The sequence below is a fragment of the Salvelinus namaycush genome, chromosome 29, assembly GCF_016432855.1.
Source record: "Salvelinus namaycush isolate Seneca chromosome 29, SaNama_1.0, whole genome shotgun sequence".
NCBI lineage: Eukaryota > Metazoa > Chordata > Actinopteri > Salmoniformes > Salmonidae > Salvelinus > Salvelinus namaycush.
The window spans coordinates 16,527,380-16,554,166 of NC_052335.1; the positions used below are offsets into that span (position 1 = coordinate 16,527,380).

General features: G+C 42.8%; 1 protein-coding gene across 1 annotated transcript in view; it reads left to right on the forward strand.

The window, feature by feature from the left end:
• The window catches only part of LOC120024575 (CD2-associated protein), a 71,701-nt gene that overhangs the window by 1,802 nt on the left and 43,112 nt on the right, over nucleotides 1-26,787 (forward strand). Inside the window, exon 2 of the mRNA XM_038968859.1 lies at nucleotides 18,507-18,667. Within this exon, the coding sequence (XP_038824787.1) occupies nucleotides 18,507-18,667 (161 nt within the window). The remainder of the gene's footprint in view (nucleotides 1-18,506; nucleotides 18,668-26,787) is intronic.

Here is a 26,787-nt window from a genome sequence, read left to right on the forward strand (position 1 = left end):
CTTGTTTCTACAATGTGTTTTAGTTTGAAAGAATGTATTTTCCGTTTTTATCTAATGTTTACACCACCCATTAACACCAACCATTCACTATAAAACCTTTATCAACAAAAAAGCTTAGCAAAACACCAAAAATTATGGGGGAAAAATAAGTATGCCTAAAACATTTATTTAAAATAACCAAAAAATACGAACAAGTAAGAGTAGGTTACATGACAATGCAGCGCCATATAAACAAATTCAGAACAAATCGTCCAAGAATGTGCTTAATGTTCTGGTCTTATAAGGATTTTGGAGTTATTGAAAGGGTTGAAATTGAAGAAGTGTCCAAGTAGGCTTGCTGCAACGATTTCTCAGATGCAGTTGTGAATACTCCAAAATGTAACTTGAAAGTGTAGGCAACGCTCTTCAGGTAAGACTCCAGCTGTTTAGTCGTGGTGTACTTCTGAACCAGTGACTTCAGATCCTTCCATTGCTTGCGGTGGAATGTCAGCAAGTTGCTGCTCCATTCTCATTTCACCTCTGATACTGTCGTTGCAATGCCTCAATGAACTTTCAATTGGTGGGGTGGATAGCACCAAGTAAATGTTATGTCAGCCCTCCACTCCGTTGTTGGTCTTTACCAAGTCTTGCAGCCAGCATCATAGCAGTTCTATAATTCAGAAAATATAGAAAAGAGAAGCAGATTAGTATTATTGGCCTTGGGCATGCTGTCATTAAGAATGATAAAGCCATTGTTATGGTAAACAAGACATACCTTTTGGTAACATTGGCTTTCTTCCAATGCATCCGACCTTCTCTTCTACCCATGTCGCCTGAAAGTATGTTAGGTGCTCCTCCAGTTGATGTTCCGGACGCTGAAAGAACCAGGCATCCAGCATAACTTGGAGATAAAACTCATTGGCCTATGCTGTTGATTTTGTTTAAGACATGGGTCTTTAGTTTTATCTTGTCATTTTTGGTATTAAAAAATATGAATGTAATTTTACATTTTAAAAAAACAATTATTTCACCTTTATTTAACCAGGTAGGCTAGTTGAGAACAAGTTCTCATTTGCAACTGCGACCTGGCCAAGATAAAGCAAAGCAGACACATACAACAGCACAGAGTTACACATGGAATAAACAAACATACAATCAATAATGCATAGAAAAATCTATATACAGCATGTGCAAATGAGGTAGGATAAGACAGGAAAGGCAATAATGAAGACATTATGTAGAATTGCAGGAAATTATTTTAGGAAACTTAAAAAAAATTCACACCTGCAAATAGGATCCCTGTCAGCCCATGGTCTTCAGGGAGGATTTTGTGATGTCTTATATTAAATGGACTTATTAGACTGTTAAAATGTTGGCGGAAAGGCAGGTATTTTATATTAACATTGGATTTCTGTAGCTCTAATTTCATAATTTTCATTAGTAGGCCTACCCATGTCTCTCCTCACTCAGAAAGCCTGCTCACTGATGTCAGTACCAAAGCTGATAATTGTGACTTGATTAAATTCTAATGATTAGAATAATAATAATGATGGTGAGAGCCCAGTATAGCTCTTTAATCATAGGCTATTGTTACTTTGTCTCTAAAATCACAATGGTTCCATTTCTATAGTCATACAACAGATAATTGTTTTAATTGAAACTTTCAAATGTTGACCTTTTAGCAGAATTTTTTTTTTCTCGCATGAAATGTTCTATTTTTATAACTGATCAAATTCAGTATGCTATAGCCTATATATAATATTTTGCCCATATGAACACATTTTATTTTAGGCCATATTAAGGACAGCTATGCATTATTTTAATGAAAAGAATCAAACAGGTGCAACATTGTTTCACATTCTTTAATAAAAGACTCATAAACAGAAACAGCCAATAAGCTATACAGCTGGCTTCAGTTTCTCCGCCAAATAGACCTACAAGGAAACTCGACATAACTTGACGACGTTGAATGCGCAAGGGGGGTCTGTATGCTGCGTAGTACCTTCCACAATAAGTTTTGCTCTACAAAGACACATAAGCGGAACACAACAAAAAAAATCTAGCTAATATAAAGTAGAGAGAGCGGAGACTTACTGATTTGATGGCTGAGTTTAGCTACCAAAGTCAAAGAAGAGCCAATGAGAGGCATTCGGAGGGAGAGTCAGCTAGCTAATCCAATAGCAATATAGTGAAGTAAATCCACATTGAATTTACACTCGTGTTGTACTGGTAGATCGGTAGGAAATATAGGTTGCAGGGTTCACATTCACGCTTGGCACAGCACCTGGTTTCAGTCAGTCTCATTCCGAATCCTGCCCTCCACTGGTTATACTAAGCCATCGGAGTCCTCCGGGGTGAAATGAGCACCTTGTACAGTAGACGTGCGCACGGTTCCCATACTCCAATCTGCTCACTTCAACCGGACAAACCGTTCCAATTTCAAAGCTTGCTTATTGTTTTTGGGCCACAAATGAGTTGTCCTTGTGGGTATTACCTCACTAGCTACAAATGACCAACTACTACAACTCGCTCGTTCGACTACCACTACCAAACGTAGGAACATTTTTGCAGTTTTTTGCACAAATGTATATGGTTTCTTCGTGGATGTACAGTTGAAGTCAGAAGTTGACAAACGCTTAGGTTGGAGTCATTAAAACTTGTTTTTCAACCACTCCACAAATTTATTGTTAACAAACTATAGTTTTGGCAAGTTGGTTAGGACATCTACTTTGTGCATGACACAAGTCATTTTTCCAACAATTGTTTACAGACAGATTATTTAACTTATAATTTACTGTATTACAATTCCAGTGGGCCAGAAGTTTACATACACTAAGTTGACTGTGCCTTTTAAACAGCTTGGAAAATTCCAGAAAAGGATGTCATGGCTTTAGAAGCTTCTGATAGGCTAATTGACATAATTTGAGACAATTGGAGGTGTACCTGTTGATGTATTTCAAGGCCTACCTTCAAACTCAGTGCCTCTTTGCTTGACATCATGGGAAGGAGACATGTTCTGTCTCCTAGAGATGAACGTATTTTGGTGCAAATCAATCCCAGAACAACAGCAAAGGACCTTGTGAAGATGCTGGAGGAAACAGGTACAAAAGTCTTTATATCCACAGTAAAACAAGTCCTATATTGACATAACCTGAAAGGCCGCTCAGCAAGGCAGAGGCCACTGCTCCACAACCGCCATAAAAAAGCCAGACTACATTTTGCAACTGCACATGGGGACAAAGATCGTACTTTTTGGAGAAATTTCATCTGGTCTGATGAAACAAAAATGTAACTGTTTGGCCAAAACGACCATCGTTATGTTTGGAGGATAAAGGGGGACGCTTGCAAGCCGAAGAACACCACCCCTACCATAAATCACGTGGGTGGCAGCATCATGTTATGGGGGTGCTTTGCTGCAGGAGGGACTGGTGCACTTCACAAAATAAATGGCATTATGAGGATGGAAATTGATGTGGATATATTGAAGCAACATCTCAAGACATCAGACAGAAAGTTAAAGTTTGGTTGCAAATGGGTCTTCCAAATGGACAATGACCCCAAGCATACTTCCAAAGTTGTGGCAAAATGGCTTAAGGAACAAAGTCAAGGTATTGAAGTGGCCATCACAAAGCCCTGGCCTCAATCCTATAGAAAATTTGTGGGCAGAACTGAAAAAGCGTGTGCGAGCAAGGAGGCGTACAAACCTGACTCAGTCACACCAGCTCTGTCAGGAGGAATAGGCCAAAATTCACCCAATTTATTGTGGGGAGCTTGTGGAAGGCTACCCGCAACATTTGACCCAATTTAAACAATTTAAAGGCAATGCTACCAAATACTAATTGCATGTATGTAAACTTCTGACCCACTGGGAATGTGATGAAAGAAATAAAAGCTGAAATAAATCGTTCTCTCTGCTATTATTCTGACATTTCACATTCTTAAAATAAAGTGGTGATCCTAACTGACCGAAGACGGGGAATTTTTTACTAGGATTACATGTCAGGAATTGTGAGAAACTGAGTTTTTAAATGTATTTGTCTAAGGTGTATGTAAACTTCTGACTTCAACTGTACATAGTAGCTCAGTAGCACCAACATTTGGTTTGGAACAAAAATATAAACGCAATATGTAAAGTGTTGGTCCCATTTTTCATGAGCTGAAATAAACGATCCCAGAAATTTTCCATTTGCACAAATAGCTTTTTGATCTGTAATTTGTGTACATCCCTGTTAATGAGGATTTCTCATTTGCCAAGATAATCCATCCACCTGACAGGTGTAGCATATCAAGAAGCTGATTAAGCGGCATGATCATTACACAGGTGTGCCTTGTGCTGGGGACAACAAAAGGCCACTCTAAAATGTGCAGTTTTATCACACAACCTATGTCTTCCCAGTCATGTGATATCCATAGATTAGGGCCTAATTAATTAAATTCAATTGATTGATTTCCTTATGAACTGTAACTCAGAAAAATCTTTGAAATTGTTGCATTTTATATTTTTGTTCAGTATAGTTTGGTAGCATTGGTTCTCCATATGACGTTGAGAAATAGCGACATTGTACGTGTGGGTGCCCCCGAGAATCGAACCCACGACCCTGGTGGTGCAAGCACCATGCTCTACCTACTGAGCCTTCCAGGCATTGTTGGTAGTTCCCGAAGATATCCGGAAATCAATGAATAAGTATTTAAAAACACTAAAATATAACTGTTTGTAGTTCGTGACTACAACTAATTCTTTGATCACACTGTGTTTTTACTTTGAGTAAAAACTCATCTCTTCCTACCCTTTAAGCCTTTAGGTGTAGTTAACCTCATACCTAGTGCAAAGTCAAAGTATCAGGCTTCCCACTTTAACTTTGCTATTTAACTACCACACGCACACATCAGAAGCTTTTCCGATCAGTGGGAAAGTATGAAGTTATGAGTTTCCTCTGCTGATATGGTGGATAGCAGTTAGTCAGTCAATGTGTGTGTGCATACTGTGTACTACATTCTAGAGGAGCCTGGGTAGAGCTGCTCAGAATGCGGCTGGCAGGCAGGTCGCCTTCGTGGCCTTGACTGTTTCTCCCCCTCCGATTTAATACATCACACTGTCACTGGGTTACGTAAGCCACACATTGAAACAGAGCCCGACCAGGAAGTACTGTAGTGAGGGAAACAATCATCTGGATCTGGAGGTCTTTTCTATCCAGCTGTCTCTGGCTCAGCCTTGAGAAAATGTCTTTCTTGAGTAATTTCACTTCTACACTATGCCAGGGTAGGCCCTGGGGCAGTTGTACATTCTGTCTCAAGCAGCATGTAAATTCTAAATTGAAACTTAAGGAAAAAAAAATATATATAGGAAGGATACAGTGTGTCAGACTAGCTAGACTGGATGTGGAAGTATGTGCGCACGCCCACCTATTTGTGTAAACACAATGGTCCAACTCAGACTGGGCTGGATGTAACAACTTCTAATAAGAGGCTAAAGTAGGTGAAGGTGCCAATGTTTAGGCCTAGGTATTGGCTAGATAGTAATGAGACTAGATCATTGTCTGGCTCTCTACACTTCTCTTTTATAAAATGTTAAAATCAGTAATCCCAGTCACAGAAGCTTTATGATCAACTAGGCTACATGTTTAAAACTTCTTATGGCTGCAATCCCGTTAACGGGATGATATGACAACAGCCAGTAAAAGTGCAGGGCGCCAAATTCAAACAACAGAAATCTCATAATTAAAATTCCTCAAACATACATGTATCTTATACCATTTTTAAAGGTAATCTTGTTGTTAATCCCACCAAAGTGTCCGATTTCAAATAGGCTTTACAGCGAAAGCATCACAAACTATTATGTTATGTCACTGCAAAATCACAGAAAAACAGTCATTTTTCCAGCCAGACAGGAGTCACAAAAAGCAGAAATAGAGATAAAATGAATCACAAACCTTTGATCTTCATCAGATGACACTCATAGGACTTCATGTTACACAATACATATGTTTTGTTCGATGAAGCTCATTTATATCCAAAAACCTCAGTTTACATTGGCGTCATGTTCAGAAATGCCTCCAAAATATCCTGAGAAATTGCAGAGAGCCACGTCAAATAACATAAATACTCATCATAAACTTTGATGAAAGATACATGTTTTACATAGAATTGAAGATACACTTGTTCTTAATGCAACCGCTGTGTCAGATTTCAAAAAGCTTTACGGCAAATGCACAATATTCAATAATCTGAGAACAGCGTTGTGCCACAAAAGGAAGCCATACAGTTACCCGCCAAATTGTGCAGTCAACAAAATTCATAAAAAGCATTATAAATCTTCACTTTGCTGATCTTCGTCGGAATGCACTCCCAGGACTCCCACTTCCACAAGAAATGTTTGTTTTGTTCGGTAATGTCCATCATTTATTTCCAAATAGCTATTTTTGTTAGCGTGTTTGGTAAACAAATTCAAAGTCAAGAAGCGCATTCACTAAAAGCAGACGAAAGTTCCGTAACAGTCAGTAGAAACATGTCAAACGATGTATTGAATCAAACTTTAGAATGTTTTTAACATAAATCTTCAATAAAGTTCCAACCGGAGAATTACATTGACTTCAGATGTGCGATGGAACAGAGCTCCCTCTCATGTGAACGCGCATGGTCAGAGCATGGCCAGGTCATGGTAGACCTGACTATTTCATGTCTCCTTCGGCCCCACTTCACAGTAGAGGCATCAGACAAGTTAGGAACTCATCCATATCCCACTGTGTGTTCAATAGGGGCTGTGTTGAAAATCAACCAACCTCAGAATTCCCACTTCCTGTTTTCGATTTTTTTCTCAGGTTTTTGAAATTCTCAGGCCATATGAGTTCTGTTATACTCACAGACATCATTCAAACAGTTTTAGAAACTTCAGAGTGTTTTCTATCCAATACGAATAATAATATGCATATATTAGCAACTGGGACTGAGGAGCAGGCAGTTTACTATGGGCACCTCTGTGCACCTTTCATCCAAGCTACTCAATACTGCCCCTGCAGCCATAAGAAGTTAATGCACAACTTATGACAAGCCTAGTTGAGCTTGACCTTACGACCCCCTCCCGGATATTGACTAGTTCATCCCTAATGTGTTCTATAACTGCACCCACTGGTCTTTGATTGAGCAGCAGTCTCAGATGGGATAACTACAGCTTTTACGTCAATATAGGACTAAGATTGTTTTCTACTACACCGGCTCTGACGCTCTTCAGATGTGGCAGGGCTTGCAAACGACCTAAATGCTTTCTATGCTTGCTTCGAGGCAAGCAAGACCGAACCATGTGTGAGAGCACCAGCTTATCCGGATGACTGTGGTCACGTGGTCTGTAGCCGATGTAAGACATTTAAACAGGTTAACATTCACAAGGCCGCAGGGCCAGACGGATTACCAGGACATGTACTCGGAACATGCACTGACCAGCTGGCAAGTAGAATCTCCCTGACACAGTCTGTAATACCTACATGTTTCAAGCAGGACACCATAGTCCAAGTACCCAAGAACGCCAAGGTAACCTGTCTAAATGACTATCGCCCTGTAGCACTCTGGGCTGTAGCCATGAAATGCTGTGAAAGGCTAGTCATGGCTAACATCAACAACACCATCCCAGATGTTCGATCGGGTTCAAGTCCGGGCTCTGGCTGGGCCACTCAAGGACATTGAGACTCCTGCGGTGTCTTGGCTGTGTGTTTAGGGTCATTGTCCTGTTGGAAGGTGAACCTTTGCCCCCAGTCTGAGGTCCTGAGAGATCTGGAGCAGGTTTTCATCAAGGATCTCTCTGTACTTTGCTCTGATATTCTTTCCCTCCATCCTGACTAGTCTTCCAGTACCTGCTGCTGAAAAACATCCACACAGCATGATGCTGCCATCACCATGCTTCACCATAGGGAATGTATTTGCCAGGTGATGAACGGTGCCTGGTTTCCTCCAGATGTGACGCTTGGCATTCAGGCCAGAGTTCAATCTTGGTTTCATCAGACCAGAGAATCTTGTTTCTCATGGTCAGAGTCCTTTAGGTGCCTTTTGGAAAACTCCAAGCGGGCTGTCATGTGCCTTTTTACTGAGGAGTGGCTTCCGTCTGGTCACGCTACCATAAAGACCTGATTGGTGGATCGCTACAGAGATGGTTGTCCTTCTGGAAGGTTCTCCCATCTCCACAGAGGAACTCCTGAGCTCTGTCAGAGTGACCATAACGTAACAAAATGTGGAAAAGCCTAGGGGTCTGAATACTATCCGAATGCACTGTATACAGCCATTTTATTTTCTACTCCCTATATATAGCCATGTTATTTTTACTCTTTATTTTTATTATTCACAGTGTCACTTTCATTTAATGTTTTTTCATTTTTTACTCTGCATTGTTGAAGGACCCATAAGCAAGCCCGTAAGCACTGTTAGTCTACACCTGTTGTATACAAAGCATGTGACAGTTAAAATTGTATTTGATTGTACCTACTTTTTCCATTACAATGATTTCAGCCCCCTTGGTAATGCGTTGCTTTGTGTTTCAAAAACATCCCTCTCTTGAAAGCAAACGCGGTCTTCATGAACTGGGCCCCATTCTGCTGTGTCGGACACTGGCAGACGCATCATAAAAGAAGCTTCTCAATCAGTATTACTGGACAGCAGCTCAACATTGGGATTGGTCCAGGGGGGGAAAACTCTTGTCACTAGCAATCAATTGAATCTGAAATTGCAGGTCATGGCATTTGCCTAGCCTACAGCATCCACCAATGACCCAGCCTATGACCCACCAATCCAAGACAGCATGGCTGGCTGTCTTGGATTATATTTTTTCCCCCATTGTCTGATAAACATCTCCTTTCTCAAATAGCACTTTTTTAAAAGCATTTTCACAGGCTAGTTCCCAAGACATACACAGAGGGAACTGGAGGATATTGAGCAATGGGAGAGAGAGAATCTCTAAGTGCCTCCCTTATGAAACTCTGCTGTGGAAGGAATCCCAAAGCTTTTGATCATCTCTATTGCTGACTCTCCCCTAAGTGTTGTTGTGACACAGTGTGTTTCTATTGCCAAAGGGCCTGAGTGAGTTACTGAGCCCAGTCTCTCCCCCTAGTCTCCACTTCATTTAGCATTAGCATATAGCCCAGCCCTACCCTCCCTATTATGTTAGTTAGAGCTAGTCCTAAGCTTGCCATTAATGGTGACTCACAAGAATGTGTACACTTACTTGGGGTTATTAATAGTATTGTATGTTGAGTTGTCTTGGAATGTGCTCTGAGTTTAAGGCTTTTCCCCACCCTCTTCTACTTACAGAGAAACAAACCTGTGTTTATTTGGTGACCTTGTATGGAACAGAAAGCTTCAGGCTTGACTTTCAGAATGTGTTGTTTTATAGTGGGGCCCTTGGAATCAACACCCAGTTGTTGCAAATGGTGTAGACTACATTCAGCCTAACTGAAGCAAATCAATGCTTTACATGGCATGCCTTATTATTGTGCTAATGTGTGTGAAAGCAACTGAAATGTTTAATCAAAAACGTTTCAGTCATCTTTGTATCCAAAGATAGGCTTATATGATGCTAGTAGTATTCAAGATTGTTCCTCTTTCACTTCAAGTAGGGCTATCACTTCACTTTCAACTGGTGTGCTCTTAGGTCAGTTTGTTACAAGGCCACCACCTGTGGGGTGCTGAGTTTGTGTCGCCTGCCTGTCTCTCCCTGAGCGGGAGAGGAAGCTGATTAGAGAGTGGAAGCCATGGTCCTGTTCTTATGACACAGTAATCTAGCAGCAGAGATATGGCTCTCATAAACTCAACCCAACATGAAAGCTTTCTCTGCTTTAAGTCTGTCAGGCCCTCTTTGTTAGACATTTTAACTAGCTTTCTGCAGGACTGACTTTCCATCAAAAACACAAGTACCATACACTGTAGGATAAAGAACATTTTAAGACATGTTTGTGTTGACGACCGTTGGTTAGCGAGGCAAGCCAGGCTATGTGACCACAGTCTGTCATCTGAATCATGGCAGCTCATCATCGAGTTGACAAAACACTATTTATGTAAAGCCATGCTTTCAGCCTATTGTCTCAATATAATTTATGTCTATCATTTATTTTATTTTTTATTTCACCTTTATTTAACCAGGTAGGCTAGTTGAGAACAAGTTCTCATTTACAACTGCGACCTGGCCAAGATAAAGCATAGCAGTGTGAACAGACAACAACACAGTTACACATGAAGTAAACAATAAACAAGTCAATAACACAGTAGGAAAAAAATTTCATTAAATAAAAAATGAGTCTATATACATTGTGTGCAAAAGGCATGAGGAGGTAGGCAATAAATAGGCCATAGGAGCGAATAATTACAATTTAGCAGATTAACACTGGAGTGATAAATCATCAGATGATCATGTGCAAGTAGAGATACTGGTGTGCAAAAGGGCAGAAAAGTAAATAAATAAAAACAGTAAGGGGATGAGGTAGGTAAATTGGGTGGGCTGTTTACAGATGGACTATGTACAGCTGCAGCGATCGGTTAGCTGCTCAGATAGCAGATGTTTAAAGTTGGTGAGGGAAATAAAAGTCTCCAACTTCAGCTATTTTATTTTTTTGTAAAAAAATTTTGCAATTCGTTCCAGTCACAGGCAGCAGAGAACTGGAAGGAAAGGCGGCCAAATGAGGTGTTGGCTTTTGGGATGATCAGTGAGATATACCTGCTGGAGCGCGTGCTACGGGTGGGTGTTGTTATCGTGACCAGTGAACTGAGATAAGGCGGAGCTTTACCTAGCATGGACTTATAGATGACCTGGAGCCAGTGGGTCTGGCGACGAATATGTAGCGAGGGCCAGCCGACTAGAGCATACAGGTCGCAGTGGTGGGTGGTATAAGGTGATTTAGTAACAAAACGGATGGCACCATGATAAACTACATCTAGTTTGCTGAGTAGAGTATTGGAAGCTATTTTGTAGATGACATCGCCGAAGTCGAGGATCGGTAGGATAGTCAGTTTTACTAGGGTAAGTTTTGCGGTGTGAGTGAAGGAGGCTTTGTTGCAAAATAGAAAGCTGATTCTTGATTTGATTTTGGATTGGAGATGTTTAATATGAGTCTGGAATGAGAGTTTACAGTCTAGCCAGACACCTAGGTATTTATAGATGTCCACATATTCTAGGTCGGAACCGTCCAGGGTGGTGATGCTAGTCGGGCGGGCGGGTGCAGGCAGCGAACGGTTGAAAAGCATGCATTTGGTTTTACTAGTGTTTAAGAGCAGTTGGAGGCCACGGAAGGAGTGTTGTATGGCATTGAAGCTCGTTTGGAGGTTAGATAGCACAGTATCCAAGGAAGGGCCAGATGTATACAGAATGGTGTCGTCTGTGTAGAGGTGGATCAGGGAATCGCCCGCAGCAAGAGCAACATCATTGATATATACAGAGAAAAGAGTCGGCCCGAGAATTGAACCCTGTGGTACCCCCATAGAGACTGCCAGAGGACCGGACAACATACCCTCCGATTTGACACACTGAACTCTGTCTGCAAAGTAGTTGGTGAACCAGGCAAGGCAGTCATCAGAAAAACCGAGGCTACTGAGTCTGCCGATAAGAATATGGCGATTGACAGAGTCGAAAGCCTTGGCCAGGTCGATGAAGACGGCTGCACAGTACTGTCTTTTATCGATGGCGGTTATGATATCGTTTAGTACCTTGAGCGTGGCTGAGGTGCACCCGTGACCGGCTCGGAAACCGGATTGCACAGCGGAGAAGGTACGGTGGGATTCGAGATGGTCAGTGATCTGTTTATTAACTTGGCTTTCGAAGACCTTAGATAGGCAGGGCAGGATGGATATAGGTCTGTAACAGTTTGGGTCCAGGGTGTCTCCCCCTTTGAAGAGGGGGATGACCGCGGCAGCTTTCCAATCCTTGGTGATCTCAGACGATATGAAAGAGAGGTTGAACAGGCTGGTAATAGGGGTTGCGACAATGGCGGCGGATAGTTTCATAAATAGAGGGTCTAGATTGTCAAGCCCAGCTGATTTGTATGGGTCCAGGTTTTGCAGCTCTTTCAGAACATCTGCTATCTGGATTTGGGTAAAGGAGAAGCTGGGGACGCTTGGGCGAGTAGCTGCGTAGGGGGGCGGAGCTGTTGGCCGAGGTTGGAGTAGCCAGGTGGAAGGCATGGCCAGCCGTTGAGAAATGCTTGTTGAAGTTTTCGATTATCATGGATTTATCGGTGGTGACCGTGTTACCTAGCCTCAGTGCCGTGGGCAGCTGGGAGGAGGTGCTCTTGTTCTCCATGGACTTTAGTGTCCCAGAACTTTTGGGAGTTAGAGCTACAGGATGCAAATTTCTGCTTGAAAAAGCTAGCCTTTGCTTTCCTGACTGACTGCGTGTATTGGTTCCTGACTTCCCTGAACAGTTGCATATCGCGGGGACTATTCGATGCTATTGCAGTCCGCCACAGGATGTTTTTGTGCTGGTCGAGGGCAGTCAGGTCTGGAGTGAACCAAGGGCTATATCTGTTCTTAGTTCTGCATTTTTTGAACGGGGCATGCTTATCTAAGATGGTGAGGAAGTTATTTTTAAAGAATGACCAGGCATCCTCAACTGACGGGATGAGGTCAATATCCTTCCAGGATACCCGGGCCAGGTCAATTAGAAAGGCCTGCTCGCAGAAGTGTTTTAGGGAGCGTTTGACAGTGATGAGGGGTGGTCGTTTGACCGCGGACCCGTAGCGGATACAGGCAATGAGGCTGAGATCCTGATTGAAGACAGCAGAGGTGTATTTGGAGGGCAAGTTGGTCAGGATAATGTCTATGAGGGTGCCCATGTTTACGGATTTAGGGTTGTACCTGATGGGTTCCTTGATGATTTGTGTGAGATTGAGGGCATCTAGCTTAGATTGTAGGACTGCTGGGGTGTTAAGCATATCCCAGTTTAGGTCACCTAACAGAACAAACTCTGAAGCTAGATGGGGGGCGATCAATTCACAAATGGTGTCCAGGGCACAGCTGGGAGCTGAGGGGGGTCGGTAGCAGGCGGCAACAGTGAGAGACTTATTTCTGGAGAGATTAATTTTTAAAATTAGAAGTTCGAACTGTTTGGGAATGGACCTGGAAAGTATGACATTACTTTGCAGGCTATCTCTGCAGTAGATTGCAACTCCTCCCCCTTTGGCAGTTCTATCTTGACGGAAAATGTTATAGTTGGTATGGAAATCTCAGAATTTTTGGTGGCCTTCCTAAGCCAGGATTCAGACACGGCAAGGACATCAGGGTAGGCAGAGTGTGCTAAAGCAGTGAGTAAAACAAACTTAGGGAGGAGGCTTCTAATGTTGACATGCATGAAACCAAGGCTTTTTCGATCACAGAAGTCAACAAATGAGGGTGCCTGGGGACATGCAGGGCCTGGGTTTACCTCCACATCACCTGAGGAACAGAGTAGGATGAGGGTGCGGCTAAAGGCTATCAAAACTGGTCGCCTACAGCAGATTTCTGGGCGTGGTAGAATAGATTCAGGGCATAATGTGCAGACAGGGGTATGGTGGGGTGCGGGTACAGCGGAGGTAAGCCCAGGCACCGGGTGATGATAAGAGAGATTGTATCTCTGGACATGCTGGTTATAATGGGTGAGGTTACCGCATGTGTGGGAGGTGGGACAAAGGAGGTGTCAGGGGTATGAAGAGTGGAACTAGGGGCTCCATTGTAAACTAAAACAATGATAACTAACCTGAACAACAGTATACAAGGCATATTGACATTTGAGAGAGACATACAGCGAGGCATAAAGTAATCGCAAGTATTGATTGGGAGAGCTAGCTAAGACAACAGGTGGGACAACAACAGCTAGTCAGCTAACACAACAACAGCAGGTAAAATGGCGATGACTACGCAGAGAGAGTCGAATTAACTACACCCAGAGCCAGAGTTTGCGGCTGGGGCCGACAGAAAAAAATATATAAACAGAATGGAGTACCGTGATTAATGGACAGTCCAGCAGGCATCAGCTATTTAGCCAAGTGATCATAGTGTCCAGGGGGCAGCAGTAGATGGAACAGGGAAGCCGCGGAGTAGTCGCCACTACGCTAGCACGCGGGCGACACAGCGTTTAAAGTTAGTAGCCCGGGGCTAGTGGGAGCGTCTGCTCCGACGGAGGCCGGTTGAAGGCACAGTGGATGGAGTATTCGTCGGCAGACCAGTCGTGGTGGTGCGGCGGGGCGCCGTGTCGACAGAGGATCCAAGCCAGATGGCGAAAGAGGTATTGTAGAATTTAGTTTGCTAGCCGGGAGATGCGCCTGGCTCATGGCTAACTGGTGCTAGCTTCGTGGCAGGGAAGTTTGCCACTAGCTAGCTGTGAAGATCAGAAGTAGTGGTCCAGGGATTACGGCAGGAAACCGGCGTTGTAGTGGAGAGACAGTTCAGTACTGGTAGATTGGCGAATATTATCCAGGCTAAAAACAGGTTATTATCCAGGCTAAAAACAGGGCTGGTATCTGTGCAGAAGGTAAAAGCCGCTAGCAGTGGCTAACAATGACTAAATAGCTTGTAGATTGTAGCTTGTTAGCTTCTGGTGGTTCTTGAATGTGTTGTAAAATTAATTTAAAAAATGGCGATTCCGTATCACATTGGGTCAGGCAGATTACTGGAAGGTATAATCGAATTAAAATGGAAAAGAGTGAAAATAAAATTGAAATATATACAAAAAAGAAGAAAAATACAAAAGTACACGAGAGGACGAACAAAAACACGTCTTCACTGCTATGCCATCTTGGATCTGTCTGATGGCCATCATAATGATGGCCACTTCAGCAGAAAACCTATTGGTAATTTGAAGCACAGTCAGTCGAAGCCTTTCCCCTGCTGATCCTCAATGAGCGCTGACCAATGGCCATCCCATGGTACTGTATGTGTTCTGACTAAGGCATTGTCAGCCTGGCAGCCCCGCTGACCTAAATCCTCAATAGTATGCCATTTAATGCACAGGCATGTCAGAAAGGCAGACAGGCCAGCAACGGGAAAGCATAGCACGACACTGAATGGATATCTGAATCACAAATTAATCTAAGGGTTGTCATGTGTAGCCTGTGTGTCTGTGAGGGATGCTGGCATGCTCACACGACTTGTGAGTGTTCCATGAAAAAAATTTCACTTTCCAATGTTGCGGTTGGTTTGGTACTTGGCCTGGCTGTTGGCGGTTCATTGGTTTTGTGCTTTGGTAGATCCAGGCTTGGAGCAGTGGGAGTAGTCGACAGGACATTGGTTGCATGGCCTCAGGCTACATTGGGACTCTACTGTACTGAAGCCCCCCCCATCGTCTGTTCAACAACATGGGCTGCTCTCACTACTATTGTGTCTTGGTGTCATAGTATTGATTGGTGTGATCTCTCCCTGTATGTATTTGTCTACAGTGTTTCTTCCTGTCTTGGACGTGCCAGTGGTGTTATTTCATTAATCAGCGGACCCACTTTGTTCCAGTAGCACGCAGGGCACAGCTAGTCTGGACCTCTCTCTCACTGTGAGCATATGCTTTAAATCCAGCTGTGCGTGTGCAGTCCGCGCCCTAGGCCTACAGCAACTAAGATGTTTTGAGCAGGTTGAAATATTCCATATTGTGTTTAAAGTAGAACTAGCGACTATGCTCCTGGACCTGTTTTTTCAGCCCAGTTTTTCTTCAAATCTCATAAAAGAGAACTGGAAGGAAGTTTCACCCACTGGTCAACATGAATGGAAGTATTCAGAAAGCCCCCAGCCTACTGTACTGGAATAGATGGCCTAGCTGTTGTACTAACAACCAATGTGCTGTGATGTGTTTAGGAAGGGATTTCCTCCTGAGGAAAAACCAAGAGGGCTTTTCTTTGTCTCATTACTCTGGTAGAAAAAGAACAAGAGTCAACCCAGGACGATCTAAGACAAAACAGAGATTTAGCCTAGACCCTTTTATAGGTCTACGAGGACGCCTTAGGTAAAGGACACTTGGAGGCAAAACACGGTGGTATGAAAGCAGCTTGGTTCCCCATTCGGTGAATCTCCATCTACCCACCATTACCCACCACTTATCTATATTAGCAGTGGTGTAGCCTACATTGAGAAGGCTCAGCAGGCCATGAAGCTGGGTCCAGACCAGCAGTCTGTCTGCAGGGCATTGTTTACCACTGGCCACAGTCAGACGGTATCTCATCCTGTTGTTACACGGACAGAAATTAGGGGGGCCTCCATAAATGTGTTGTGTTGTGGTGAAGCGCAGTGCTTACAGAGATTAGCGTAAGGAGAAGTAAATAGCCTTATCTGTCGTGCCTGGGCAAATGATGGATGCTGGGGGAATTGATGGCTGCTCGCCCGTGGCAAGGATCATTTAAGGAGGGAGAGCTCTCTCTCTGTCAGTGAAGTAGCAGAGTGTCCTTGCCAGGCCTGAGTGAGGATGAGGATCTGAGTGTCTGGTGGCAGCCTAAGGAAAAGAGGCTGTTGCCTGGCTACCCAAACTCCTTGCTCCGGCCAAACGCTACGCCATGCCCACAGACGTTAGTTTCTTCTCCGCAAGGAGTCTGGATCTGAGTACCACCCCTACGATATCTAGAACGAATTGGTTAGAGATGATCCAATCGCTGAGTACCAACTCTACGATTTCTAGAACGGATTGGTTAGAAATGATCCAATCGCTGAGTAACACCCTTCCATTTTGACGTCACCACAAACTACTTCAACAATGGCAGTCTCAGACTGAACTATGTAGCAAACAGAGCAACTGAAGAATTCAGTTTGAGTTGTCAGGCAAAAGAGGCTGAGGGATCTTTCTGGCAGTCGTTCCCACAGACTGGTCTCAGTCCAGCCTGGCGTTTTTCAAGTCGTAATGGTTGAAGGTTTGGATCCGGGTAGGGAAATCTTGGATCTGCGATTAGGGTTAATTTCTCCCTGGCGCAGGCCCATGCTGCTGGGCCAACACTGAGGATCATAGAGGAGCAGAGCCACAGAGCAGGCCTCTGCAGCAGTAAGCTTGGTTGGTGTGTGTGTGCTGCTGCCCAGTGTGTGTGGTTTAGTGCTAAACTACGCCTCAGCTGGCACCAAGGCTCAGCAAAGACGTTGCCAGCTACACTGCTGTGTGTGCGCGTGCGTATTCGCACAGCCTATCGCGACTGTGTGCACCATTGACTCATTGATGTGCGTGTGTGCTGGAATGGTGTTTCTTTGTTCTTCTGGTTCTGCTTGTCTGTGTTGTCTAATGGTCCCATGTGTGTTGGCTAGGTTAGCACAACACCGCTCCTCCTGACTGACTAACATGGCACGCTGGACGCTCATTGGGCTACAAACTGTTGCGTAGTCCTATATTTATAGAAGCGGCCTGCCCTGACTAGCCAGCTGTTCCTCCTCCTCCACATCATCATGGCCTCCGACACTGAGAGGGCAGGACACATCAGACAGAACAGCAGTGGCTGACTGGGCTAACACACTAGCTATCATTCTAATGCTAACAACAGTGGGCCAGATGACAGAATAGGGTCACAGGAGAGGATTTCACTGAGTTAACAGCTCTTGTTTATGATGGAGAACAGATAGTTTGGTCCCGTTGATCCAGATATGGTGTCCTCTGAGAGGAAGCAATAGTAGGCCTCTTATACAATTCCATTTGTACGTTTTTCATCTGTAGCACTACTTCTTTATATTTTCTCAACTTTTAGTCAGAGTTTAAACATATCTTTCAATTGGCTCTTCTCTGATAGTTTTAGACTAAGTCTAACAATCTCTCTATCTGACTGTAACCTTATTTCCTTTGTTTCCACAAGGAGACTGGCTAGTACACTGTACTGCACTGTATCGCTGTGGCTTGCTTATCTCCCACATCGCTATGTAAATAACCATGGTCAACAGAGATTGCGTCTGTGTGTGAGCGAACAACCAATCAGATTGGTTTCAGGCGTGTGAATGACTGAGTCGCTAGATATAGCCTATTCCCAGGGCACTGTAGACAAAATGACATGGCTAGGAACTACAAGTCTGTCATCTAGCAGATGACTGTCTTCTCTTTCCCAAGGCTTGTTTTGGTGTGCTGTGGTCGGCTAACGATGATAACTGGATGGAGAAGTGTCAGACAGTCTAAAAGCCGGTTACTCGTTTTGAGAGCGTGGTCAATGTATTGACTGAGCCTCACTGAGTCACATGGTGGTCTTGTCTAGACTGGATTGGTTTCGCAGAAAGTAGCAGATAGCTAAAGAGTTCATATCATAGTAGGCTATGTGGTTTGATGCATCCCTGTTTTCCCCAAAATGTGCTTTGCTTTGTTGACCCTCCTAAATGCAAAAACATTCTTCATCTGCAACATGTTCAAGCATGCAGGGATGATCGGCGTCAATATTGAGTGAAGAGCTAGGATGATCAATTGCAATCATGAGTTGTGTGCAGTGATGTAGGCTAGCTGTTGCAAGGCTTAAATCTTAAAAAACAGACTTCTATTGACATCAGGACTGTATGGCCTCTACATGTCAAAACAATGTGTCTCGCAATCTCTATTGTTCTAATGGTAAGTCTTTCCATCGCTCTCTCTCCCCCTCCCTCCATCTCTCCAGTAGAGGTTGTGGTGGAGTATGAGTACGAAGCCCTCCATGAAGATGAGCTGACCCTGAGGCTGGGAGAAGTGATCAGGAACGTCTGCAGGATGGAGGAGGAGGGATGGATGGAGGGAGACCTCAACGGGAAGAGAGGACTCTTCCCTGACAACTTCGTCAAGGTGAGTAGAGCCTCTCCCTATTTAGACAATATTATGAGAATTCCGGTTGACAGGTACAGTAACAAAAAGGCCCATATAGGAATCAAGCAGACAACTCTGGCGTTGCAACATGAACCATGTTCCCGGTTTTAACAAACAATCATGACTGCTGGTTGCAGACTTGGGACTCGTAAACCCTGGTGCACCAGGAAATCTCGCATTTCAGTTGAAGACATGCACACAATTCTCTTTCTAATGTACTGTGAAATGGAGTTGTCATGGTACTCATTGCAACTTTTACATCAAGCTAGTTTTTACCATCGAGGACCACTTTGGAAACAAGTGTTTTAATTAATACCTTTCACCCTTTGCTCTCGTGGGATTTGGCCGATATGGATAGGGCTAAATTGAAATGTTTCTTACAGAATAAATATGTAAAGCCTATCTATGCATAACCATGGTAGCAATTGAAAAGGGAACAGGCGATTATGGGAACATTATTAGACCAAAGGTGAGGGCACAACAGTTCACTTGACACAACACTGAATTCAAACGTTACTGTTGATTTTATGTACATTTTACATTTACTGTACTTTTTTGCCGCATTTGTTGATAAAGAAATCTGAAAATAATCTCTACATTCAGTACCATGATGAGAGTATTCCTGAACAAGGTGGGGTAGGTGCAACATAAGACAAAACAATGACGAGGGTTTGAGTGAGAGGACTAATTTGTGTCTCCAACTGGCTACACACCTCTCCAAAGTGTGCACAGTTCCTAAGTAATTTCAATGCACTTTTATGACTGAAAGAAGAGTCTCCGACCAAAAGGTGTTTTTTGTTTTTTTGCTCCTAGCTGTGCCGTTGAGGAATTCGAGCAAGCACTCTTGTAGTTGTTTTGTTTGGAACACAACCCTGCATCCCGGCATCACACAATTAACGTTTACACAATCCCAAAAATTTCAATTTTGTAAAACGCTGTCTGGGTCAGGTGGGCATCATTTGAAAGCCTGTTCTATTGCCAACATGACTAGCTAAGTTACAAAATACAATATTACAGTGTTAGGCTTTAACAATGCAATTCAGGGAAACAGATAATCTTTTGGTGCGCATAGAAAGGAGTGAGTGCATTCAGGTCTGTGACAAACAGGCTCATTCTGTTCAGAACAACCCCATTCTGTTCAGAACAACCCCATTCTGTTCAGAACAACCCCATTCTGTTCAGAACAACCCCATTCTGTTCAGAACAACCCCATTCTGTTCAGAACAACCCCATGTCATCTTGTAACTGTACATCAAACATAGTGATTATAAACATTGACACTGTATATGACGTGAGTTTTATGATATGGAAATTTTAAGTGCACATTTGGTGTTTTGGCTTGCTTGTATGACATGAAAGCAGTATTTATAATCCTCAATGCCTCATCTTTCAAAATAGATTGAGTCCTCTTAATTTTCAGCATTTGTCTCACTCAGACAACAAAACATTTGCAAAAATTGCCCAATTACTGTGAGGGCTGGGGGCAACTTCTTGTTGCACGCGGTGCTCAAGTTCAGAATGGCTGTCAGTCAAAACCCATACAGCGCTGTGAAGCGTAGAGCCAGAGCTCTGACGTCATTTATAGCATGTTACTGTACAGCCACTGTGTTCCAACTTGGGTGTTTATCAGTGCCTTAATCTGCCATTTTCAACCCATATACGGGTATGAGTGTAAATGGCTACGTATGTGCTCTGTGCGATCCTCTGGGAATACATTGTACATCTTTTATATATATATATTTTTTAATAATCAATTCTATTAAAGTTTTACTGAACTTTGCTCCCGGACGCTGTTAGAAAATGTTTCGTCACAGAAGCACTTATAAAGGAATTAGTCTTTTCTCAACGCCAATATGATAGGGTTCTTTGAGGTGTTTCTGAAGTGTATTATAATCAACAACTCTGCTCTGTGGAGGTGTTACTGTTTTAGGTGTTGGCAGTGCTGTCACACGTTTTCACCTTGTTTGCAATTTTGTCACCTCAGAGTCTTACTGAAATCAGTTTGTTTGGCCCTCCAAGGAGAAAAGGGATGAAACTCCTTTCCTCAATATGTGGTTGTTCTCAGTTTGTTGGAAATAGTGGCCAATTATGCAATAAAAGTTAGGTGTTTTCTGTATCTGCTACATTTGCTGTTTGTTCAGCTTCAACACAGTGAGCTATGCAAGTCAGCAGTAAACTCTATAAGGTGTTATTGTTCTAAGAATGGCCGTCAGTTTCCCTTGGGACAGAGCTTCGAGTCGGCCATAGGAGGATGTCTCTCTTTCTCTCTCCCCTTTCAGCAGTCTGGCTTCTCCCAAGGCCTCTCAACTCCTTGCCCCCGGCCGTCTCTCTTGGCTTGCTTTCCTTTAAAAAAAAATGTAATGGATTGAATGAATGCATTGAAATAGTTTCATAATTTATAATTCAGGAGTTGCTTGAGTCAGGACACTGGTTGAGTCGGGAAGCTGGTCTCCAGTTGGCACAGGAATATAGACTCGCTGACCTGTGTGAGAGAATCAACACACAAACACACAGTGTTGCTGTCTGTCTCCTCTGCTGTGGAAATGCCCAGTCAGCATGTGTAAACCAGGAAGCGGATGGAGTGGGGTCAGTCTCAGGCTAGCCCTCTCACCCATACTGGTTTATCCCTTCACTGACAGGGGCAGAGCCAGGGAGTGTGAGGAGTGGACAGCGCCAGCGGCCTAGCCCTGTAATACTTCACATACCCCAATCATATGTGAGTGGGACTTTGCTGACGTTGGCTGCTTCCCCCTCTAGACACACAGTTAAACTCTTGATATGGATAGACTTTGTAGGGCCCTCCCTGTAAAATCTGCAATGCGGAGAACGTGAATGGAATCAGAGTCCAGACATTAAAACGGAATTCGACAATTATTTTAAAAATGTATCGCACTCAGTAGGGAATCAACTAAATGTATTGAACATGTTTTAATTTGCCCAAGTTTATCATAAGACATGAACAGAATGCATCAGTGATTCGTGTTTCCTGCAACTTTCTGAAGAGGCAACAACAATTCCCCCGTCTGTGTCTGTATGTGTGGTGCGCGCTCCCACTTTGTGTAGCCGTTAGCGATGATGCTTATGAAAAATCTTCTGGTGACATTCTCAGTTAACTACAAAGTAGCCTATTCATACCTGGCAGAATGATATGATTATTTGCATCAATCCAGTAGGTATTTGTTTAGCATACTCTATCATCACGTGCGCCACAAAAGCAGCACTAAACAACAGCCTTTTGCTAGGTGCACATTGTGTGTAGTTATCCTTTAATTCCAATCTAAATTTCGAAAACATTTCCCAGACCTCAAGTGGTGTCCTGATGTGGTTTAAGCATTGTTGTGGACTTAGAACATCCAATTTAATTGTTTTTCTATTTAAAATATTTTTTTTTATTTTGAGAGCGAATACCTGAAAGATCTGTGGAAAATGGAGAAAAAAATAAATAAAGGAGAAAATGGGGGGGGAAACAAACTATCGGGCAAATAATAATAAAACCGAGTCTATAGGGCCGTAACTTTTTGCCTCTTGATCTCAGGATCTATTCAGGAAATGAATCTAATAGTCAGGGCGCAATACTGCGAACACAACAGTCACATTTGCGACCATTTGACCTCGCAGTGCGACACACAAGTTTTAATTGGTCGCAACACTGCCAGTGATTCATTTTTTTTTCTTCCCCTGGTCACGTTAGTTTCACATTTAGTTATGATCGTGAATTTGCATATTCAAAAAGTAATGTGCAATTGACCAAAAATAAACCAACTTTCTCAAGAGGCAACAACGGCACGGGAATGCCCGTCTGCGATAAAGGGCGGCAGCTAGCCTAGCGGTTAAGAGGATTGGACCAGTAACTGAAAGGTTGCTGGTTCGAATCCCTGAGCCGACTAGGTGAAAAATCGGTCGACGTGCCCTTGAGCAAGACTCTTGACCCTAATTGCTCCTGTAAGTCGCTCTGGATAAGCACTATTGATAAATGTCTAAAATGTAAACGTGATCAGGGTTAGACATACAGGGCTGTCTGCTGGCCCGGGATGTTTTGGAAACACTCCAGGCCAGTTGATCATCCCCAAGTAGTCCGCTTGGGCCAGTGAAAAGAATATTGGGATAATGCTGTTTTTTTGTTGTTTAAAAAAAAAATCCGATGGATTCCCGAAGCTGTTCATAAAGTTTTTTTTTTTTTATCATGCACACGTACAGTGTAGCCTATAGAAACTCTGTCGGGCAGAAAGACTGTGCAGCTCTCAAACAGCTGGTTGTTGCTCAGATTATTATTTGAGCCAGTAGATTTTTTTGCACTGGCCCAGTGTGCCACTGGCAAATTTACCTGAATGTCGAGCCCTGTGTGTGCAGTGCATGTAGTGCTTATATGTAGCCCTTAGCGATGCTAATGATGGCCTACCTGTCTTTAGGTAGATTTTAAGGCAATTAATTAAAAGGTAATGCAGGCACATTGAGACACGGACCAGGTCATTATAAATTGTGACCCGATTCAGGAAACTAGGTGTATGTCGCAAATCACAACTTCACAGGAGAGCCGTTTGAATGTAAAACATTTTTTTAAATCAAAATGCGTTTTTTGGCAGAAATGCCTTCTCGAACATGTGAACTTTCATGTGCCTTAAATAACAAACTTGTATGCCATCTGTAAATACGAATACAATTGTTAAATTACGAGCCTTGTTGGTTAAGCCACAGAAAAAGTGAGCAACCTTCCCACTAGCCATGATTGGCTGAGTTAATGAGTGGGATGGACATACCTATAGAGGAGTTCGGATTGGTCTGCTATATCCAAGGCTTCTGTCTATTTGAGCTCGTCAGTCTGTGTTGGTAATCCTGTCGAACACGGCTTTTTTTAAACATGTATTGTGGAGCTGCATAAGTGTTGCTCTCCACTTTCTGGAGGATCAAGTTTTGAAATCAGTGGATGATAGCTAAAGAGATGGAGAAAACACCTGTCTCCGGATAACATCTTCAAACTAAGGGCAACAGTGGTATGGCATTCCTGACAGGGAGACGCGTCCATCATGCTTGATGATGTGTACAGTTAAGAAAGTCTAGTGTTAGCTAGCTACATTTTCAGATATTACACGTTTCTAATTTTGACAAAGTGGTTTCATTTCAAGCTAAAGTGTACTGTTAGCTAGCTAGCTAATGTTAGCTGGCTGGCTCCCTAGCTGACATTATTTGTTTTCCAGAGCCGTTTGCTTTTCTAGTTATAGCCTAATGTTAGCTAGCTAACATTGAACCTGGTTGGTTAGCTCCCAGCACTGTGGCATTGTTGGCACGTTGTTCATTGTTGCTTACCTAGCTAGCTATATGTCTTATGCTAAAGTGTACTGTTAGCTAGCTATCTAACGTTAGCTGGCTGTCTCCCTAGTGGATGTTATTCGTTTCCCAAAGTGGTTTGCTTTTCTAGTTAGAGCCTAATGTTAGGCATTGATGGCACTTTGTTCATTTTTGTGTAACTAGCTAACGTTAGCTGGCTGGCTCGTTAGCTAATGTGACGTGTGTGCAACACCTGTTGAATATGGCCGGAGTCAGTAAATATCTGCAAAAAAAGTGTAATGAAATTGTTGCCAGCAGAGCTGGTTAGACTGTTTTCATGTTATCCAGAGGTAAACAAATAATCAGCCAGAGCATCAAGTGTGCGCTCCAAGAGCGAAGCGAGATGGGTGAGGCTAAAGCTTAAGATGGCGTGAACAATGTAGAATGGTTGTAGACAAAGAAGAGCTCTTCACTAGATACCAAAACATTCAAAGGTTTTCTCAAAAGTGAATTTACAAGTTCATCAACTTTCAAAGCAGAATTACTTTCCCATTGTTCCTGAAATATCATGTTGTAGCTCTTTTTTTTACTTTTTTGATTCTCGACTTTTATCCAATGTCTTTTATCAAAAGACACCATTTCACATTTTGCTACATAAGACCGAATCCAGGTGCTGAGTCACAATTATATATATATATATATATATATATATATATATATATATATATATATATAAAAAATATATATATATATATAAACAAATGTGTGCTGGTGCCACCAACTGAAAAAGTTAGTAGCACCAGTGGAAAAAGTTAGTGTCGAACCCTGATATTAGTTGTTTTTTACAACCTTGCAAGTGGAACTGTTGTAGTCTATAATATGATCGTTTTCTGTAGAATCAGCATGTGAAGGCTCTGCAAAGCAGGTTCGAAAGCAGGTTGCCATTAGCTCTTACTTGTTTAGCGAAGCGGACTCCACTGGAGACAGAGAGATTTCAGAGTGCTTTTTCGAGCATTCCTGAGAGATTCCGGCAGAGTGAGTGGAGCGGGCTGTGGCTGGCTGGCTGCTGTCCTAGCCTTTTTCTATGGTCTGAGCTGGAGAAGGGGCAGGTCTCAACATGAGCAGACACAGGCCCGAGAGTAGTAAAGTAAACGTTTACATATTCACTCAGAGCGAACTGTATTCTATCAGTTATTAGTGGTTAATTTTGAGGAAGCGTTCAAGCACACAAGGTGAGAAACCTGTGTCAGAGGAGAACTTTGAGTACAGTTGCTCAATAGTGTGTGTTTATGAGGAGTCTGTAAGAGCCTGTTAAAGCACTCTGAGGAGGAATGTCCCTGTGTAGTTGCTACAGCTCAGTGAATAATGGAATTTCTGAGGAGGGTGTGGACATAGGTCTACAAAATGGTTGATTCCACTTCCACAGTTAAAGGGACAGCCTTGTCCTACATGAGCTTAAATGTTAGCGCTAGATAAAGTGAGTGACTACACATGACATGATAGAGGTTTGGCCTGTGAAAGTTACCTTGGAAGTTCAATATGAAGGCATCATATCTGTATGCTATCAGTTCATGATTTGTAGGTTTTGTGTTCCCTTTTACCATTCAAATTAGGGATACACGATATATCGGTGAACATATCGGAACCTGACGATATTAGCTAAAAATGCCAACATCGGTATCGGCTGTCTAGTTTAATGCCGACGTTAAAAACTGATGTCAAAGGTAACATGCATACCTATAAAATGTAGGCATATGACGTAATAACGCCACTTAAAATGTTGCGCTACACATACAACACAGCATTCCTAACCTAGCTCACACAATGTTTGCTGTGTGGATCGAGCAGTCATTTGAAAGAGTAAGAAAATGCCAGCAAGACAACTCTTAAGGCGAAATCCATTAAAGCCAAGATAATGGATTTCATTGTCCTTGACAATCAACTGTTCTCTGTCGTGGGTGATGTTGGCTTTTTCGCCGACTGGTCGAGCACCGGTACACACTACCAAGTGCGCTATTTTTCAAATATTGCCCTACCGGAGTTACACAGTAATTGCGTCACTGCTATTAGCTTCACAACATACATACTATGGAATGCCGTTTGGGTCTTTGCGTGTCAAAAAAGATACAGTAGCACTGTCAAAGCTGTACAAAAAGTCTGCAAACACCAGCCACGTACGATGTGTTTACAATACTGCGTTGGTAATAAAGCATAATTTGTTCGACCGCAACTTCTGGGGTAACTAGCTTTAGCTTGGTAACGTAAACTCACTCACTTTTGTACATCGCCTTGGTCCGTACAATTGACCATATTTAGCGCCCTAAAAACGTAATACTTCCAGATCAACTGTAATGTCAATACCATTGTAAAGCACTATTTCTCCCCTTTCCAACAGAATCAATTACATGACCCCCACGCTGCCCGTTTCTGCATGATTCAAGAAGACAATGAGCCCCGTCGGGTCTTTTTAAAAATGGCGGGTGGGGAAGCGAAACTAATGCGTGATAGTGGAAGGAGAGATGTTGTTTGGGAAAATTGCTTTTTTTCACTCGATCTGTCCAACTTATCACCTTATCGCCTCTAAAATGTAAATAAAACACTATAAAGAGTTTATATAATGTGTCATTACAAACCTATTTGAAGGTTTGTGTCGAATTTGAATCAGGTTTTTAGTGCGGTGCTAAAGTGATCTTAGAAGTAAACAGCGGCTTTGAGAATGATGATCGCATGCAATGATGACGCAAAAAAGGACTAGGTATCCCCCCTTACCCCTGTCACTGTCCATTTCTTGTTTTTAAAAGATGAGAGAAGTGCGACACCTGGTGGAGAGAGAT